The following is a 19680-nucleotide window of genomic DNA, read 5'->3' on the forward strand; positions in this document are numbered from 1 at the left end:
CAGATATCCACAATTCAGTTGCAGATATCCACAATAACAATTGCAGATATCCGCAACTACATTGGAGATATCTATAATGACAAACCCCATACACATGAATGGCAAAAATAGTTTTAATCTTACTAGTCAAAACTGAATTACAGATATCTTGAATAAGAGTTTTGACTAGGCAAAATTATGTTGCAGATATCAGTAATGAATATCCAGTCTAGCGATTAAATGTTAAAACGGCTTGCCATACACTTCCAAGATAGTCGTGTTGTAGTGAGGTTGGTGTTTTCTGTCTCCATCTAGTGGTAGGAAATGTGACCCTATGTGACAGGAAGTGACGCATGACAACAAAAACGTGCAGCGCTTTGTGAAAGAAATCAGTGGAAAGGTCTCAGTATGCCTAATTTAAAACAATAAATTGGCATTTGTTGTTTTTATAAATCACTACAGCCTGCCGGCGATACTTGGACAGCATTTACCGGGAGGAAGTTAATATAGGTAAGGTTTTTTTTGCACTCGTCGCCGGCTAGTTAGCTAGCTAGCGGCTAACTAGCTAGCCTCGGTATGAGCCGTTAACACTGGATGTATTGGGCTAGCATGTTTAGCCACTGAGATTAGCTTTCGTCAATAAAACCGTTGTGTTTCTTTTGTGTTTTTACGTAAGTGCGTTTGGGAATAAACGTTTTGACCTTGTGGAGTTTGTTTATCAGTAATAATGTATAGCAAATGGAGTAGAGCAGTGTAGCATCGTCAGGACTTCATGCTAAATGATGATGAAAGTTTCGGTTATTCTAATGAACTTGCATGTGCTAACGTTTGTGTTGAGTTTGGTCACAACATGTTTAGGCGCTTTATCACCTCTACGTTACGTTTTTGTCTCCGTCTCTTCCTTTTCCCGCAGACTTGTGATGGCAGCCTCTTTACCTCAGAAGCCAGGGATGGCAGGGATGCCCGCTCAGCAGCAGCAGCCCCACCTGCCCCCCGGCGCTGCCTCAGCCGCCGGTCAGCAGCCCATGCCCCCTCAGGGAGCTCTGAGAGAGATCTCCCCCGTGTTCCTCTGTCGGATTGGACAGGAGACTGTCCAGGACATTGTCACTCGCACTATGGAGATCTTCCAGATCACGCGGGCTACTCAGGTACTGGACATCAGACTGTTAGCCTGCTAAAAATAATATTCAAATGGACAGTTAATGTCCCTCCATCTCTGTGTGAGAGATGCTGGCAAGGTATGAACGGATTCGCAAACAAGGGCAAGACTGTGTCTGATTTTGTAGGATCCAGTGTTATAGTGATAGATTACACTGATAGTGTTATTTGTATTGGCCGGAATAAACTGAATATTGAACTGAAAATAAAAGGTATCAATAAAAATAACAATGATACTTAGAATTTAAAGTGCAGTTTTCTACTGATACTCTTTTTCAGCGAACACAGAAACTCCTCCAGTAGGTGATGAGGATAAAAAATGACACGCTGTGCAGCCCTATATCTTTACAGTGCATGCAGTCCAATACAACAACCCCACAAAGGATTTTTTCTTTGTGAAACCTCCTCAGTTTTTATTGACAAAGTATCAGAGAGCTATTGGTATGATGACATGTTAAGCTGTCTTGCTGTTGCATTGGACTGCATGTTATTAAAAAGGTTTTGTAATATTTTGTCAAGAGCTGGGACCAGTCCTTATTGTCATTATTGATTTATCAGGGTTTATTTCGATTCTTTTTTGACAAAACAGTCTCAACTCAAGGTCCACTTACTTGTTTGTTCCGGAGCTTTTGACCATATCACACGGTCCTCATCAGCAGAATCAGTTTGCATGGTTTTCATGGAAATATACATGTTCAAACCTCTGATTCTGACCACCTGCAGGAATTAAAAATCAAACCTTAAAGGGATAGTGCACCCAAAAATGAAAATTCAGCCATTATCTACTCACCCATATGCCAACAGAGGCCCTGGTGAAGTTTTAGAGTCCTCACATCCCTTGCAGAGATCAGCGGGGGGAGCGGCTAGCACACCTAATGGCAGACGGCGCCCCAGACTAACGTCCAAGAACACAAAACTGAAACCACAAAGTATCTCCATACTGTTCATCCGTAGTGATCCAAGTGCGCTGCAGCCCCGACATAAAAAGTTGTTTCGAAAAACGTCACATGAACTCTGTTTTTAGCCTCACTGTAGCCTGTAGCTCTGACTGCTTCTCTGTGCGCCACGCTCACGTGTGCACACTCAGGTTGATCGGTGATGCACGGTCTCTGAAGAGCAGCAGTCTCATCAGCACTGATGTCCAGATTCTCAAGTGCAGGCATCGCCAATTCCCAGTCTGAGCAGCAAAGACTTTCCTCATCCGCTGGCATTGCTTTGCATTTGAAACAACTACACCACCAGGTTTCCAGTGCTCCACTCCGGTATTCTGCGGCGGCTGCTTCGTCCAGTAGCCTGAGTTCTGTCCGTATACTCGGGCTCAAACAAATACGGCTCAACAAAGAAATGCTGTTCCTCCTCAATTTCAAAGTCTTCAGACATGTTGGACTGTCCTTTGCTAAAAGACCGTAGTGCAAATTATCTTTTAGCTCTGTGGTTTCTGCTGTCTCCCCCTGCGGTGCACGTGTCACGTGATGTAAACACGGGTGAGCAAAGCTCATGCTTTCGCTGGTCTCGCACAGGCGCACACGTGAACGCAGAGCACAGAGAAGCAGTCAGAGCTACAGGCTACAGTGAGGCTAAAAACAGAGTTCATGTGACGTTTTTCGAAACAACTTTTTATGCCGGGGCTGCAGCACACTTGGATCACTATGGATGAGCAGTATGGAGATACTTTGTGGATTCAGTTTTGTGTTCTTGGACATTAGTCTGGGGCGCCGTCTGCCATTAGGTGTGCTGACCGCTCCCCCCGCTGATCTCCACAAGGGATGTGAGGACTCTAAAACTTCACCAAGGCCTCCATTGGCATATGGGTGAGTAGATAATGGCTGAATTTTGATTTTTGGGTGCACTATCCCTTTAAAAGTCAAAAGATCACCTCAGAGCTCACAGTTTTAGTTTAGTTACAGTGAGAAAACTTCCTACCATCTGAACTTTACTGTTTCCTTTCAGGTGTGTGTGGGTGTTAACTGAGTGGCTGCTGTTCTTCTAGCTCACAGGGTTCCTCTGTTGTCTGTCAGTCTGCATTTGTCCCATCCTCCTTTCTGGCGTATCTGCTTGGCATGCTTGTCAGCATCTGTCTTACTCATGCTTCCATCTCCACCTGATCTGTGTCTCTAATTGTCTCTCTCTGTGTTTCTCAGTGTATCACTCACCTCTCCCAGCTTGTCCTTATGCATTAAACTGAGCAAGTTTTTTCCCCCAGCCCTGAAAACTCTAAGTAAAGGAGCAGCATCAGGGCCATGGACTCTAAATTTGTGTTTTGCATTTTACCCAGGCTTGAAACATCACCATCCACATGCTCTTATATTGGATACACTATAACAACTAAGGAGAGTGGGAAATTCTGGGTATGCATGTGAACCAAAAATGTAACTAACAGTGATGTCTTCATTGTAGCTTCCTAATGGTGTGACCCAGAGCCAGGCGATGTACCAGGACCGCTTCGGGAAGCTCCAGGAACACCTACGGCAGCTCGCCCTGCTGTTCAGGAAGCTCAGACTCCTGTACGAACGCTGTGTGGAGATGACCTCTGACCTGCAGGAAGGGCCATCAGAGGTCAGAAAGGAGCCCCATTTCATCTTTATTAGTTTTATGTGTTTTATCAAATATTCAGCTTTTATTTTTAGGAAATAAATGATAATTATTGCACGAAGCACATACAGATGGGGGACAAATTAAAGGAAAACTCAATATGAAGAGTCTTGGCATGGAGACAGGTCCCCACAAGCCTCCAGCAGCTTCAGTGCTCATTGCCAAGTCTGTGAAACTCTGTTGGAGGCATGGATGCCATTCCTCTATAAGATATGCCCTCATTAGTATACACCACCTTTATTTAATCAGGTAATCTCATTAAAATCAAGATGAGACCTGAGTACAGATGGAAAGAAACGCAAACGTAGCCAGTGATAAAACAAAAGGACACATAACATCGGAGACAGTCACAGACATCACTGAATAGATCTGAGAATAATAGTTTATGCTTTAACAATACTTAAAATTAACTCTTTCTGTCCTTTGATTCGGCCTTCATTGAATGCATTTGCAGAATTGTATCAGTGTATCATTTGAGGGGGGAAAAAACTTATTTGGATGCATTCTGTGTCCTCAGCTTCTGCCGTACGTAGGAGAGGAGCTGGTGTCTGTCAAAGTGGAGCCGTGCAGTCCTGCTGTCAACCAGGAGAGAAAAGAGGTTCTTGAGGTGTGTTCCTGTTGTCTTTTGTCACAAGTTCATGCACACGTGTTCTCTGTGTTGCCGGAGTAGTGAGTGAAGTAGTGACAGCTGCACCTCTCTGTACTGCTGTCAGATTGCAGCGCAGTCGTTATCTTGCAGTGTCGCATGCATGAATAAATAAAGTATCTGCTGCAAAGTAATTCCACGGTGGTGTAATAATGGGCCCTCATACTGCCATATATTTCAGTGATACTTGGAAAATAAAAAAGGTAGTTCAAAGTCCAACACTGCTGCAAGTTAAATAACATCAATATACTGTTTCTTGGGTGGACACAACTTTGCTACTTCACAGTTGAGGCTGATAGTTGTTTATTATTTTTTGCTGTTTGCCATTCACGAGACAAGTGGGGTTCCCATTTAAAAGAAGACAGAGCAAGAAAAAATATATAGCTTCTGAAGTCTTCTGTAAATGCCTGTAGGTGGCAGTGCTGACACAGGCCGAGTACAGCTCTGTGGTGTGGGTGAAATGCAGAAACTACATCATGTGCAAAGTAAATTTAAAACCAGGGTGTTGTTTTAGTAAACATTACAGTTAAAATTCCAGCGGGGTAAAGAGTTCAGGCAGGTTTGGAGATTGCCACCAGGCAGCCAGTGGCGAAATATTGGAAACATTAGCCTGAGGCTGGGGAGCTTGTTTGTTTTGTTAACAGCATAGCAAACCAGCGAAAAGTGTCTTTTCTACCCTCAAATTCCTCCAGTAGGTAAATTTGTAAATAAACCTCGCTTATTAATCACGTTCATAGTGAGTGTTTTGTGGTTTGCCTGCAGAAGGTGCGTCAGAAGAACCAGGAGATGAAGGTGCTGATGGATCAGATGAGGAACCTGCTGTGGGACGTCAATGCCATGCTGACCCTCAGGAAATGATAGTTCCAGTAGATGCACTCTCTTTCAAGGGAAGCATTCCTCTACAGACGTACGGACTGCGTCACAGCAAAGCCCAGGTGAAATAAGGGAAGTCTGTTGGATTTGGAGTATGGGACCTTTTCACTTTGGCGCACCGTCTTTTTGGTGGTACTTCATCACTGACAACTTACAAGTCACAGTTCACCCGTCTACTGTTGTTTTATGTATTATATTGAAGTTGTTGAGGGGAAACTATTATTTAGATAGGATAAGACTTAAAGGGAAGCTAGTATTGTTTAACCTGAACCCTATTTTCCCATGTTTTTTCGTCACACTGACTAATGGAGACAGCTATTTTTGAACTTGGATTAGTATTGACAGAGAGCACTGTAGCTGCAGCAGCAGAACAGGCTGCAATGTAGTCCCTATAGGCAATGGTGCACTGTCAGTTTACATCCATAAAAATGCTTGCAGGCTTCTTATTATTGTCTGCTAACATTATGGAGAAGACCCAAAAGAAAAATGAAAAGACCTTCCACTAGTTTGTTTGTTGTTGTGTGTAACCAAGGTTCTCTGAAGGAAACGTCTCTCTCTGAGATCTCTCAGACTTTTCCCAATCAGCTAAATATTCAGCCGTGACACTGAAAATCTTTTTGATAACACTAAGCCACGCTTTTTGTACTCCAACACAACAAACTCGTCCCGGCACTCCCCTCTCCAACTCTCACAGATGTTTTTTCTTGCAGCAAGTCTCCTTTCTTCAGTCTGTAGAATGAGACTTCTCCTTGAGCAAGGCCAGGTCACAATAACAAACAGACCAGCGAAAGGTACTGAAAAACATTTTATCTCTCTGCAGGGTCCTTTCCATAATGCTGTCTGCCGCTTAAAATAACAATCTGAGCCTCCCGTGGAAAAAAACAAGCACTTCCAGTGGATGTACATCGAGGTCTGCAGTCTTAAAGATTATCTTACGGATTTTAAAAGTCATGGCTGAATGTTTAGCTGATTTCAACAGTGTGGAAAAGTCCACAAGATTTCAGAGCTTCTCCTTGAGCAAGACTTGGGTACACACAATAACAAACAGAACGGATCAGCCAAAGGTAAAGAAAAACATTTCGTTTCACTGCAGGGTCTCCTTTTGCTTAATCTTGTCAGACACTTAAACAACTGAACTTAAACAATGTAAACCTGTCAGTGGCAAAAACAAGCACATTTAGTGGATGTAAATGGACACAATTGCCTGTAGGGATTACACTGCAGCCTGTTTCGCCACTGCAGCTCCAACGGTCTCTCAGTACCGGTCTCCACTAGTCACTTAGACACAAAACGTGAAAAAAAAGGCTCCAGGTTGAAGAATATCAACATTTCCTTTTAATGAAAGCTTAAAAAAAGCACAAACTGCTGCAACAACCTGGGAGACTCCAACTCCAACATCATTGTATCTTTGTAAAAGGCAGCTGACAACCCGATTAATCTTTGCCAAGTGCTCTACAACTGTTATTTTGTCACTGTGTATATGTGAATATGTTATGGACTCCTGTTTCCGTACTGCTTAAATAATGAGTTGAAACCTGTATTGCATCCGGTAAAAACAAAAAGTTTTCTTGAAACGGTGCATTCATGGTGTTTTGCCCTCGGGTGCTGACTCGACACCAGACAGACTTGAATTCATTGCAGGTAATTCATCCAGAAAGCACAGAAGCTGATCTGACGACTGTGTTTACAATAAGAACAATCGCCCTTATTATGCTCTGTCAGTTGTAAAAAAAACACTATAAGTTCAGAATTCAAATTAGCCCCTTGGCAGCTATGTATCTCAGGTGCTTTGTACATGTGTGTGTGTGTGTGTGTGTGTGTGTGTGTGTGTGTGTGTGTGTGTGCATGTGCTTAATGAGATTAGCTTCCTGAGTGCTAGACAGCACACCTGTTTACCCTGAGGGCGTCGAGACTTGCTTGCCTGTGAATTTATTTTTGTAAACTGTGGGACAAAAGGAAGGCCTGCTGGGGTCATTTCTGTTTTGTATGAAATAAACTTTTTTTTTAACAAAATTTCTCGACATATACTTTAAGTGCGGCTTCTTGATACAAAACAGGCCAGCTCAGACTTAAGTGTGTGCGTCATTGTTTCACTTCCAACCCTGAGGGTCGACGTGGGAATGCATGATCTCCTTCACAATCGCAGCATATCCACCGACACACTGATGCGTGTTCTGACCCTGACCTTTTGTAGTCATCTTCCTTTACACACCAACAGCTCATCACTGTAGCGCTCCTACACTACATCAGACTGTTAGCTTGGATCCCGAGGACATGTGATTGAGTAGCGCTTCTGATTGCTGTAATTGTATTTAGAATAATTTTACAGCCAGTTCAGTTGGCCCAAAGAGTCTCTCCGTCAAATTGATTGCCAGGAAAATAAAAGCCCAGCACAAATTATCACGGTATCCATTGGATAGGAAAATATGTTTGTCTCAGTTTGTATGAGCTGCTTATGTTTACAATTTATGAACTGTATCGAAATATTAATATGTAGTATGGTAACTGAGAGTAAAACAAACAATTCGTCAATCGGCAGAGAATTTATTTTAAAAGATTTGAACAAATTGTTTAAGCTTTTAGATTTTGAGTCATGGTACATATTTTTTCTCTTTCCTGTAGTGCTATTTACGAATCTAGATTGTTTGGTGTGAGTCACAGAGTGTTAAAGATGTCGGTTTTAGAGATGTCTGCCTTCTCTTAAATACTGCAGAACTTGATGGAACTCAGCTTGTGGTGCCAGAAATACTTTTGAAAAACTTAACAGCAGTGTGTCTTTCCAGAAATCAAAACTGACAAATTCCTTCCTCTGAACTACACCCTCAAACCATATCTCTGTGCAGAAGGAATTGGCCTCTACTGCTAGCTCGCATAGCACCACTGAGCAAGCTAACGTAATAGCTCAACCGATGAGGACGTCATTGTTTACATCTCGTCCTGTCACGAGGCTCACATCCATGAGTAGATGCACACTTCCTTCTGCACAGTGATACAGTCGGTGGGTGTTGTTCAGTAGACAGAAAATAGTTCCTACATGAAACTGCTCACAACAAGGTCTGTGGATTATCTTGAGTAACCGGGTAATGATTTCTGGAAAAGCGACATTGTTGTTCAGGTTTTTCAAATTTCTTTTTTGGCACTTTGAGCACCACAAGTTGAGTGGCATCTAGTTTCATTACAGTTGAGAGAAGGCAGACATCTCTACAGCTGATATTGCCAACACTGCAACTCACCACAAAACAATCAAAGTTGATTCAGTGTGTAAGTCTAGTTTCTTTTGCCTGTTCCTTGCTCAACACATGATTCTACTTTTCCACTTTTTCAAAGGAAATGACAGTCTCATCCTGGGTAATGCAGCCAGGATGCTCCTTCTTCTCGAAATTGGTTTGAGATTATTCTGTGTTGTCTTCCTCGTACATGTGGAGTTACAGGACCCAAATGTGTCCAGTTACTGTCGGTCTCACTTAAGGCTTGAGTATCTCATGATGTATCATATGTCCTGGACTTTGAATAGAGGGTGTGTGCCAAGTAAGGGCAAAGAAAAAATTCAAACTTAATGCCCCATCATGCCACGATTTGCATTTATAAATCATTTTATTGGTTTTACAGTTAGCATTTTGATGTGAAATGATCTGTTTCCATGGCAACAGTCCCTGCTCTGTAACGCTGAGATACACATTGACAGCTGGAGTGCATGGCACCGATACCAGTCCCTTCTGGCATTAGATGGCCATTTCTTTCCTCGTCGTCACAGCAATAGCACTGACATCTGAAGTGTTCACACACGCTCATTTTTTTTGCTGTCCAATAGAGATTGTCCTTTCTTTGTGAAAGACCCAACATCAGGGACTCTTTCAAGGCCCCAAAATTTCCTCCTTTGTTGTCTTAACAGACTTGTGGAGGTGGGAGAATCACCTGAAGCTCCTCTCAAACTTATATAGGCCCTTTTCTCTTCATATTTATATGTATATAGTCCAGAACAGTCCACCAGGGTCTGTCTGATGATTGTACTTTGTCCATGTCACAAACAGACCACACTGCCATTTTGTCCACATCCCAGACAGTCTTGAGTTTCCCCTCTTGACTGTCCATCGATTGGTCCATTTGTCTGTCCAAAAGGCCACTAGACCAGAAACTCGATGCTTTCAAGCCTTTTTGTACATTTTGTCCATCATTTTCAAGCTCTCTCCAGGTCTTTGTACTTCTTTCGGAGGACAGACACTTGATCTTTGAAGAGCACGGGGTCCAGGCGAAACTGTGAGTGGACCAGGGGCATGTAGCCAAACCAGTTGGCGAAGGTGTTGACACACTCCTGCCGCTGGTTGAAGTGCTCCGGGTTGGCCCAGGGGACACTCTTTGTACCCTGAGAGGTAGAACAAGACATTTATCACCCACTACTGACCTGACATTTGAATCAACAGCATCCACAGGCTACAGCATTAAACACAAGCGAGACAGACAAATGGATACCTACCTGTGGACTGGGCAACTCTTTGTACTGCTTCCTTTGAGCCACTTTGATTGGCGGCAGGTGGGTTACAGCAGAGACCAGGAAGTTCATCAAGATGTCTTCGCAGTTAGAGGTGCGATCCACCAGAGTCCGCAGAGACTGGGGTAGGTAGTGGGAGAACAGGTAGTGGTAGTACCTGTGGGCCAGACGAAGCGTTACAGGCATGTGTATAATATATATCTTAAAAAAAGGGATACGACATTTGTATCATAAATTTTTAACATGTAACATTTGTTACTTTTTGTCATCTCTGCTGAAACTGTCACTATATCCTGACAGTAGTACATGAGACAGATAAAATTTCCATCGCCTCGTCATGGTGCTTCTAATGGCGAAGATTTCATCCCATGGAACAAAAACAATTGCCTGACAGAACTGTCAATTTGTTACACTCCATTTCCATCTTCAGTCTGACATTCAGTCTTCGGTCTGAAAAAGTTCCACTTGAACACACCACAAAGACTACAGCCAACGGCCAACTAGCACGTATGCTCTGCACCTGTGTGAGTGGCAACAACTCTGCATACCAGCAGGCTGCGGTAGTCTGTATTCGTCATTCAAAAATGACTGTTACCATATTATCAACACAACCTGATGATGAAATAATATTTACCACATGCTAGTCAACAATAACACAAACAGTTACGAATTTCTGCTAAAGAGCTCAATAGAGTGCTCCAGGGATGACAATTTTCTGGAAGGTGACACAGAAGTTAGCATCAGCCTTGTTCCCTTCTCAAAAAGCTTATGGGATTTTTCTATTGGATTTTGGATTAGGTTCTTGGTTCTGCAAGATGATCTTCACAAACACCACTTCCATGATTTCTGAAGCCTAAATGAAATCACCAGAAGTAAAAAACTAACGTAAGGCTATAAGCGAACTACACCACAGTCGCATGATGTCAACGTCCCCACCACAATGAGGCTGTAAAGCTGCGTTTGGCATGTTGATGTTCTGTAGCCTCATTTAGCCACTTGTTAGCAACTGCCTTTTTAAAGACACAAAAAAGCTTCAAAATTCATGAGCAGCGTATTTACTGATTAACACTGAAGCTGGTGTTAATCACAGATTTTATTTCAGCCATCAAACCAAAAACCCCTTTAAAAAAACACAGTGACTTCAAAATGATGGAAGCGGGAGTGACAAAATCCTAACTAATTTTACGGGTTTTAGGATTCATTCCTGGGGCACTCTAATCTTACCCTACATAACACATTTATTTTGATCTCACACCCTCTTGACTTTAGTCATTTGTTTGCTTTCCTCATTTTCAAGTCTCTTCTCGACCACTGAGCTGAAATGCCAATCAGGGTGATTTTATTCAGCAATAGGCTCCGCCGTATGAGGCGCTGATTCAACATTCTGAATCAGCCGAATAAAGCAGACAAGGGCCGACGAGTGCCAACAGTGCGGGACACGCCACCATAACAAGGGTGAAGCTCACCAACGGCCGGACACTGACCAACAACTGACCATTGTCTTGGTGTGTCAGGGCCCTAACACGAGATCACAGGGCCAACTCCCACAGCTACTTTGTTGGTCCATAAAAAAACAAGTTAGAAACACAAAGCAAATGAGCACATCATAAAAATACAAAACTGAAATGGGAAGAAAAAAAAAGTGCCCAACTGAAAACGGTTTAAAAAGTTAAGCTGAATTACAAGCAAACACTTGCTCTCTGCTTTCTTTAACAATTGTTTGTTATGCAGAACAGACTCGTCTGTTGATTTTGCTGCAGACTTTAACCACCCTGTTTATTTCTCTGTTTGACAACACCACAAGAATACCAACTGATAAAAGAAAATTTAAGTACTGAGTCAACCAAAGGTCTGACACGACATCAAAGACGTGTCAACATAAAACTTAGCCGGCTTTCTCAAACAGAACAAGACACTGTTGGCTCTTCTTACAGATCATGATGATATTATTATCAAAAGTTCACTTACTGTCTTAAAAGACGCCATGATTTCTACCATCGAGCACAGTGCTTCCGGGATAACGGATCATTTCGATTTTAAAAAAGTAGTATTAAAAAAAACAAAAGAGCTGTTATTTTCTCACCTGAGATCTCTATTGTTCTTTTACTCATCTTACAGGAACATTTTGTCGCATCTGTCACCAGTGTGCAAAACCTCCCACTATTATTAGCCTCTAATCACAATTTTAACCTCTTTTACTCGCACTCACAGAACAGGAAATCTATGCAGACAAGCAGCTAAACACCAACAATAAAAATGTATCATGCAGAGTAAAGAGATCCTTACCATCTAATTTATCACAGGTGGAGGCCAGACAACCTGCACCTGTGTAGTAACAGGCATTGTAACATCTACAGATAGGAGTAGATGGTGTGATGTATGTTGATGATATGTATCTGGGACATGTTAACCATTTCACCACCAGTGGGATTTGATATTTATAGTGCACAACAAACTCAACCCCTGTGGTACAATGCATATGTTCTCCGTTCCCTCGGTTTTGAAGACAAGAAATTTTAGTGCAGCGCTCTCAATGCAGCTGCTAATTACGCATTACATTTGTCAGACTCAGCACCTGTCACTATCTTCTTTAAATGTCTTTTAATTGGGATAAGGAACTAAAATTAACCACATAACTTTATGTAAATTGGAGTTGCTGCTTTTTCCTATTGAATTTTTTTTTTTTTTTGTTTATTGCAAAGCAGCCCTGCTGGGAAAAAGCCATTTGGTGTGCTATTACTTTACCAATATAATATACAGTAAGCAATTAGATCATTTGTCTGTGAAAGACTAAATTGGGGGTTCTCACAATGAGCAAGGCAGGGTGTAACTGAATCGCTGACAGCTCATTGTCATGTCTCTGTTTAAGTGGTGAAACATGTATTAGAGGTAATGCAGATGGGCCTTGCTCACATCCCTCTGGGCCGAACCTGCGAGCTGTAGAGATTCAAATTAGAATGACAAAAATGTGTGTTTGATAAAAACTGCTGACAAAAATGACCACTTTGACTCAAAACGCAGCAAAGGTTTCAAGAGCTGTGAAAGTGCCCTGTCTGTGGAGTAATTACATTCATATTGTATAAGAGCTCACGTCCCTCTGCCACTGCGCGTATCGACTTCAGGCTTTTTCGAATTAATCAAACAGCTTTAAGTAATCCCTGAGTAATTCACCCTCTCCTTATCCTTTTCTCACCCATACTATAATTATCCTTGATACTGTTTCTTTCTGTGTGTCACCTATTGCTGTTCATGTTGATGTTCATGTCATGATGTTTGCGGCTGCTGCTATTCATAAACGGTGTTAGGGGTGACGCGTTGCAAAGTACATGTTACTGTTATCCCATTACATTTGTCTGTGAATGCGTTACTCTTCTCAAGGTTTTTTATTACATGCATAATAGGCTGATAGAAAACAAATCAGTAAACGTGCCGACAAATGTGATGCCCCCGTGGAGACGCTCTTCAGCCTGAGCAGTCTTGTGCTGGCTCAGAGGAGTACCGGTTGTCTGACAAGCATTTTAAGGAAATCCTCTTCACAAGGTAAAACGGCTGCTTTAGTGATAAACACCTCATATTAACTGGACTGGTTTACTATAAAGCCACGGTTTAGTGAGCGAGCGACTTGAGTATGTGTGTTTGCTCCATTAAATGCAGTTCATATACTGCTTAAATGTGTGAAGTCTCATCTAATGTGTTAGGAAGGCCAGTCTCATATTATTTTATTTAAGCATACTAATATATTATTTTTAGGTGATTAATATTTGTACGAGGCAGTGTTAGGAAGACCAAACTCTTTTAGTTTATTTTGAGGTAGTTACAGCCTATTGCAGTGCCGTCTTGTCTCTTCTCTTGAGACTTGTTCTGTGCTGATATGTGGGCATGTATAAGGTTTAACGTTACATTATTAAATTGCAGTTAGCTGCATGATGATGCATCTCAGGTGAAGTTCTCTAGACTTAGGTGTGCACACACATATGCAAGCATACTTGTTCTAAGTTAATAATGAAATAACATCTGAGAGAAAAAATATTCAAAAACAAAGCATATGTAGCTCTAAATGGCATGTCCTGTTTTTAGCTGAAGCTAGCGATGTGGCTATAGGGATGGCAAGATTTGTCAGTCGGGTCAGGACTGAAATATCTTAACTACTACTGGGTGGACTGCAGTGAAATATTGTACAGATGTTCATGGTTCCCAGAGGATGAATCCTTTGGTGAGCCCCTGACTTGTCTCTAGCGCCACCATGAGATTGACATTTGTGGTTTTGGGTGAAACATCTCAACAACTAATGGACTGATTGTGGTGAAATTTGATCCTGACATTCTTATTCCCTAAGGGCACATTCACACCAGGATAGACCAGGGGACTTGGTTTGATTGGGCGGGGAATGCCGAAAAATTTCACACCTTCATTTGGTTCGGTTCACTTTAACACTGCACTTTTTAAAGTGGACCAAACCACCTACACAACGTCACGCAGTTACAACAATTGCTCGTTTGGGGCCGGTATTGCCCAAAACGTCCACTGACCAGGAAGTACAAAAGCATGAGGAAGAAGAAAACCCGGCTCATTGATTGGCCAGGACCGAAAACGGAAATCCATCCCCTTCAGACGGCTTGGTCACCACAAAAACACCAAACACCAAAATGCACTGCGCTCTGAGTCACTTCCTCTCCTTGGTTCACTTCCTCTCTTTGGTTTGCTGGATAGTCTGTTTGCATTTCCCACTGTAAGCGAACTGCACCAGGGTTCACTTGCAAGCGAACCGAGACCCCCAGTTTTCAAGCGGACCAGGGTTCAAATGATCGTTCACACCACTCTATCTGTGGAAGCGGACAAGGGTGTGTTTAAAGCGGACCAAATAGCGCCAGTGTGAATGCGTCCTACGAGACCCTTTAGTGATCTCTTGACTTTTAGTTTAACGCCATCATCATTTCACTTTGTCCAGTAACTTGCTTTAGTCACAGGAAATTCACAATCACATTTTCCAGGTCTGGAAAAGTCATGGAATTAGTATAAAATAGTTGAAAGTTTTGAAAAAGTCATAGTATCTTGTTGTGTGTTATGACATTGTTATAGTAATTTTCCTTGGATAAGCTTCCATGTAATGTAACATAACAGCAAATTTATTTTCCAAAGCTGTTGACGTAACAGCTGTAATATGCATAGATTTGTGACAACATTTGGTTACCATCACGTACGTGTCTTCATGTTATCCCCATGTCTCGTCTCACCCTTCATGTTTACCAGTTAGCTGAAATTATGTTCGAAAATGCTGAGCAAGTGGGGCAAGAAAAAAAGTTTGTCAGGCATGGGAAGGTTTTGAAACTTTGTCCATGGAAATGTGTGGGAACCCTGCTTTATGAACAAATACCTACAAAACCATGGCATACCCATCCTCTGCTGCAGTTTTTTAAAAATACAAACCTGTGACACAATAAAGAAAATTGACAGCTCAGCTTTTTTAACTATGAACCAAGATTATGGAATTCTCTACCCAAGGGCATAAGAGATGTAGCTCTGTGAACAAGTTTAACAATTGAAAACATTTATTCAACGTTGCCTTTGATTAACTGTCACTTTTGTCTTATTCTTATCTTTTACATGTTTTATTCTTCATGTGCCGTCCTTGTTTTTATCCCTCACATATTCTATTGTTTTAAGCATAGCTGCTCTTGCTATGTGGTGTCTCCTTTGTTTGTTATTCATGTGATCGGTTTTATCTCGCAGTATTTGCCCTTGCTTTAATTTGCCTGTTTTTATTCTTGTTTCTTCTCACTGTAAAGCAATTTGAGCTGCACCTGTATGAAAGGCGCTATATAAATAAAGTGTGTGTATATATATATATATATATATATATATATATATATGTGTGTGTATATGTATATGTGTATATGTTTAAAGAACAAAGCTCTAAATGGCATATTGGAGTTGGTGTGTTATATTCTGTTGGTGTACCTGTGGTAGAAGGCAGCTCCAGTCAGGACGATGGAGTAGTCATTGGTCCATTTAGAGGTGTAGCCCCAGGCACGCTTCAGGGGATCCCAGAAGTGGCTCCTGGGAGGGTAGCCCACGATCCGTTCAGGGAAGCTCCGCCACACCAAGAAGGCAAAGTTCACCTACAAGTACACACATGGAACACTCATATATTGTTGGTACTTTTTCTGGAATGTTAATTATTTATATGTGTGCAGTTCTGCTGTGTGTTTATTACCAACACGTGCACACACACACACACACACACCTCACTGGTCAGCAGCACTGTATCCTCATCCAGACTCAGCACTGCTTCTGTCTCTATGGCAACGTGAGGTAGGAACCGACTGGTGGTCTGGGAGAGAAATACAGTAGTTAACCGTAGTCCCGGTACTGTAGGCTATATGTTGTCTGGCCTGTGCTCGGAGAGATTATGGGACTGAGTGAGAGATGATCATGTTACAGTGAGTTATGTTGAGTGACTGAGATGAGTGGATCACTATAGATTTTGCCTTGGGAGATAAGAAAAAAGGCAGAGGGTGAAAGGGACACCGAGAAGAAATGTTGAGGATGAGTGACATTTATGAAACCAAACGCCACACGGATCGGTGGACACGTCAGATATACATGGATAGGAAGAGAGACAGAGAAAAATAGACATCAAAGAGAAGGACCAGAGAAATTGAGTAGCAGAGATAGAGAGTGAAAGAAAGAGATACATAAACAGACTGAGCGGCTGACAGTTTGTCATGCTGTCACTCAGGCGTCAGAGCGGGCTGCAGTGTGAGCTGTGAGTGGCTCTGGCTCTCACCTTCCTCCTGCCGTCTGTCACTGTGAGGGGGACGGGCATGGGAGGCCATTTGCTCCGACTGGGTGGTGGCTTCTCGCTGTTCCAGAGAATGATGATCTGTGGCGGGAGGGGAGAGGAATTTTACATAGAACAGACAGATTTAGAGACATTAGATTGATCAAAAAATAACTGCTGACATCTATTAACCTGTAGGTGTTGCAAAGGAAGCTTCCTTTACTTCCCTTTTCTTTTATTTGTGGCTACATTATATTCATTTCTTTACCTGCGAGCAGTATTTTGACTTGGAGACCACCTGAAGCAGCTTCATGATTGGCTGAGACTGGGAGACCAATGGGGAAACAGCATGGATGACAGCAGTGAACTCTTGACCCGGACTGACACCTGGACAAGGTCACAAAAAATAATATAAGGGTAATGGAGAGTGTGTTACCTGCTCTTTGATATGCGAAATATATAAAAGCATATCTGTATCAGTCCAAGGATCATCAGAACAATTTAAAGCTACTGTGTTAAGATTTTGAAAATTCACATTTCTGGTGCTCGCCATTGGTGGCATCAAAAAAGAAATTCATGCTGCTGACTGGACATATGAGCCCCTTCATCACTGGACAAAAAAACACTAACACCGATTTTCATCTTTAGTGGGAAAGGTTGCAATCAGCTTTTGCTCCTGTGACAAATGACTGCAGTAGTTATGGTTATGTATCAGCTCCAGCTCGGATCGACAATGATGGAAAAATGATACCCAAGTGGGCGTCCTAATTTTTGATCCTTTTCCGTCCACCGATTCCACCTGTCTTTGTCCAAGCAGCACTCAAACATCGTTCAGCTGAACACGACACACCAAAAAAAGAAAAAAAGAAAAAAAAAAAAACCCCAGAAAGGCGTACTTGCCTACTGGCAATGGGCAAATAATCTATTGCCTATTTTTAGCTATGTTTTCAGTGTTAAAAAATAGTATATGGGCTAATTTTGGTGGAAAAAGAGATCTATGGACTGCACCAAGTCACATAAAATGTACACAAAGTGGCTGTAAATAAACTGAAATAACAACTAGGGTTTCAACAGTTGTGAAGTTCCTGAAAAAACTGTGAAATTAGAAAACTGTTTTCCAGGACTGGAAATAGTTTGAAATTAACAAAATGTTTTGGAAAAGTTTTGAATCTGCATCATTTTGACTATTGTTTAAAATTTAGAAATCTCAAAACATGTCTAACTTTACAGAAAATAAATTCCTTATATTACTAATTTAAAATCTAGTGCTGTGCTGTGTGACCGTTGAAACGTCACCAGTTTCATGTGATACACATGACCAGACCTGCACCTCTGTCATCGTCAAGGCTGCGCCCCCTTTTGAGTGAAAGAAGGGAGGTCACATCAGGAGAGAAACAGAAAAATGCTAAATGCTAATCCTTTCAGCTTGAGTTAGCAAGTGCTGGCAATTTGCATATCCACTAATGCCTGGGACGTGCGTGTTTAATAATGAACCCATTTTAAACAACTTAAATAAAGTCACAGAAATGAAAAAGTTTTGGTAAAAATGTGTGGGACCCTTGAAAAACAAACCTTATATATTACAGCACAGATTGCAAAATTAAGACTAATACAGACAAGGACTTCAGTAAACATTTGATTATGATTTGGTGGTTGAGTGTTGATTGCTCATCTCCCTTTTTCCAAAGCTCTGGTATAATAGTCTCATCAGCATCCTTGATGTGCAATCAGGATTTGCATGTTGTGCAGACTCATTCAAATTAAGTTGAGTTTGTTTACCTAATCCCAGGTAGTAGAAAGGGAAGTGTGCGAGGTGAGTGGAGTACTCTGGCAGGACCAGCAGGCCTCCTGGCAGGGAGTTCCACATGTACTTGTTCCTCGAAATGTGGGAGAACACACGGTCCTTAATGATCTGAAAAAGGTAGAAGTTGGATGAGGTTTGCAAATTGCGAAGCAGAGAGAACACATTTGCTTTGAGTTGTTAAGTGGCTGTTGTGCTCATGTAGTACAAGCCTGCACCACATTCATTTTCTCCCTCTAAGCTGGTGGATGAGAGTCTTGGAGCTTAATGTAAACTGCAATTGGAGACCTGACACACTTGTGTTTGCATATTACAGCAATCCCAAATGATATGCTCTGTGCACTTCCCATTTTACACCAACAGGAGGTGTCCACACAGCAACGGCGGCATCCACGCTTCTGAGGCCCTCTGCCTCACTGACCTCAGGCTGACTGCACAGCTGTCTCCCATGGGGAGAGGTTCCCCTCTGCATGCTGTATGTATATAAGCAGCTTATCACCAACCTCCAGAACCTCTCCTTTATTATCTCTAGCATAAATCCCCAGCAGCAAATACACTAGGGGGCTGCCACACTTCCCTTTATGAACATCAGAGTGCACAGCCTACCAGTGTGTGATTTCTTCAGATTTCAGAGGGGTTAAATCTGTTGTTTCCTCACATTTTTCATGTGCTAAAATTGACGCTGGCAGTGTGTGCGCAAGAACTGCTCATACGAGGAGGTTGTTATTCCTTTTCATGCATCTGCTAACCCTTGGGCTAACCTTCAAATGACATTCTCTTAGCTGGAGCACCTTTGAAGTACATTTCTTCTCAACTTCTTCAAAGACAGCAAAGTAAAACAAAAGATGGACGGAGAGAGATACATGTATGAACAAGACTGGATGCTGGAGCTGTGAAAATCAGGGAGAATAACCAGAGCAGCTCCCTGTTTCCTCTTTATGTTGCAACAACTCTTTCAAAGATGAAACTTTTTTTCTGAACCTGACCTGTAGCGGTGAAAAAGAATTATTTCTTCCAGCCTGATAACAGCGAGCAGTGAGGCAGAAACTGGCAGGTTGAGACTGATATTTTCAACGTAATGATATATCATTTCTATATATTAGGGGATTTTTCTGAGACTTCAGGCGAATCGGATGTGGACTGCTTTGAAATGCTCCCTACAGACCTACGGTACAACACAGGGCTGAGGTAGTAAAAGAGTAGAAATGTAGAGCAGGGCCAAGGTCCAACCCCATAATCATAATGATAGGAGGGTGGTTTGATTCAAATATGAAAAGCCTTTCTGGAAGGGGACTGATGACAGCACACAGGCAGTAAACCGCAGAGAGGTAGCAACTATGGCTGTGTGCTCAACAGAAAAC

At 42.1% G+C, this 19680-nt stretch overlaps 2 protein-coding genes across 2 annotated transcripts in view; one reads left to right on the forward strand and one right to left on the reverse strand.

The window, feature by feature from the left end:
- zgc:114119 (Mediator of RNA polymerase II transcription subunit 30-like) lies at window positions 1-8678 on the forward strand. The gene is made up of 5 exons (XM_049601918.1): window positions 1-489; window positions 893-1127; window positions 3535-3693; window positions 4247-4336; window positions 5138-8678. The coding sequence occupies exons 2-5, from the start codon at window positions 900-902 to the stop codon at window positions 5231-5233; spliced, it is 573 nt and encodes a 190-aa protein (XP_049457875.1). The 5' UTR covers window positions 1-489; window positions 893-899; the 3' UTR covers window positions 5234-8678.
- Window positions 8679-8823: 145 nt separating this feature from the next.
- Window positions 8824-19680, reverse strand: part of LOC125904485 (exostosin-1c) — a 105864-nt gene continuing 95007 nt past the window's right edge. Inside the window, exons 6-12 of the mRNA XM_049601912.1 lie at window positions 18298-18430; window positions 16787-16905; window positions 16525-16620; window positions 15982-16068; window positions 15696-15856; window positions 9723-9894; window positions 8824-9611 (exon numbers count right to left, since the gene is read on the reverse strand). Coding sequence (XP_049457869.1) covers window positions 9426-9611; window positions 9723-9894; window positions 15696-15856; window positions 15982-16068; window positions 16525-16620; window positions 16787-16905; window positions 18298-18430 — 954 coding nt within the window. The 3' untranslated portion in view covers window positions 8824-9425. The remainder of the gene's footprint in view (window positions 9612-9722; window positions 9895-15695; window positions 15857-15981; window positions 16069-16524; window positions 16621-16786; window positions 16906-18297; window positions 18431-19680) is intronic.

Source organism: Epinephelus fuscoguttatus, linkage group LG17 (assembly GCF_011397635.1).
Source record: "Epinephelus fuscoguttatus linkage group LG17, E.fuscoguttatus.final_Chr_v1".
Lineage (NCBI taxonomy): Eukaryota > Metazoa > Chordata > Actinopteri > Perciformes > Serranidae > Epinephelus > Epinephelus fuscoguttatus.

Coding starts and splice junctions, on each gene's coding strand:
- zgc:114119 (XM_049601918.1), top strand. CDS start 900: ATGGCAGCCTCTTTACCTCAGAAGCCAGGGATGGCAGGGATGCCCGCT. Junction 3,694..4,246: donor TGCAGGAAGGGCCATCAGAG/GTCAGAAAGGAG, acceptor CTGTGTCCTCAG/CTTCTGCCGTACGTAGGAGA. Junction 4,337..5,137: donor AGAGAAAAGAGGTTCTTGAG/GTGTGTTCCTGT, acceptor GTTTGCCTGCAG/AAGGTGCGTCAGAAGAACCA.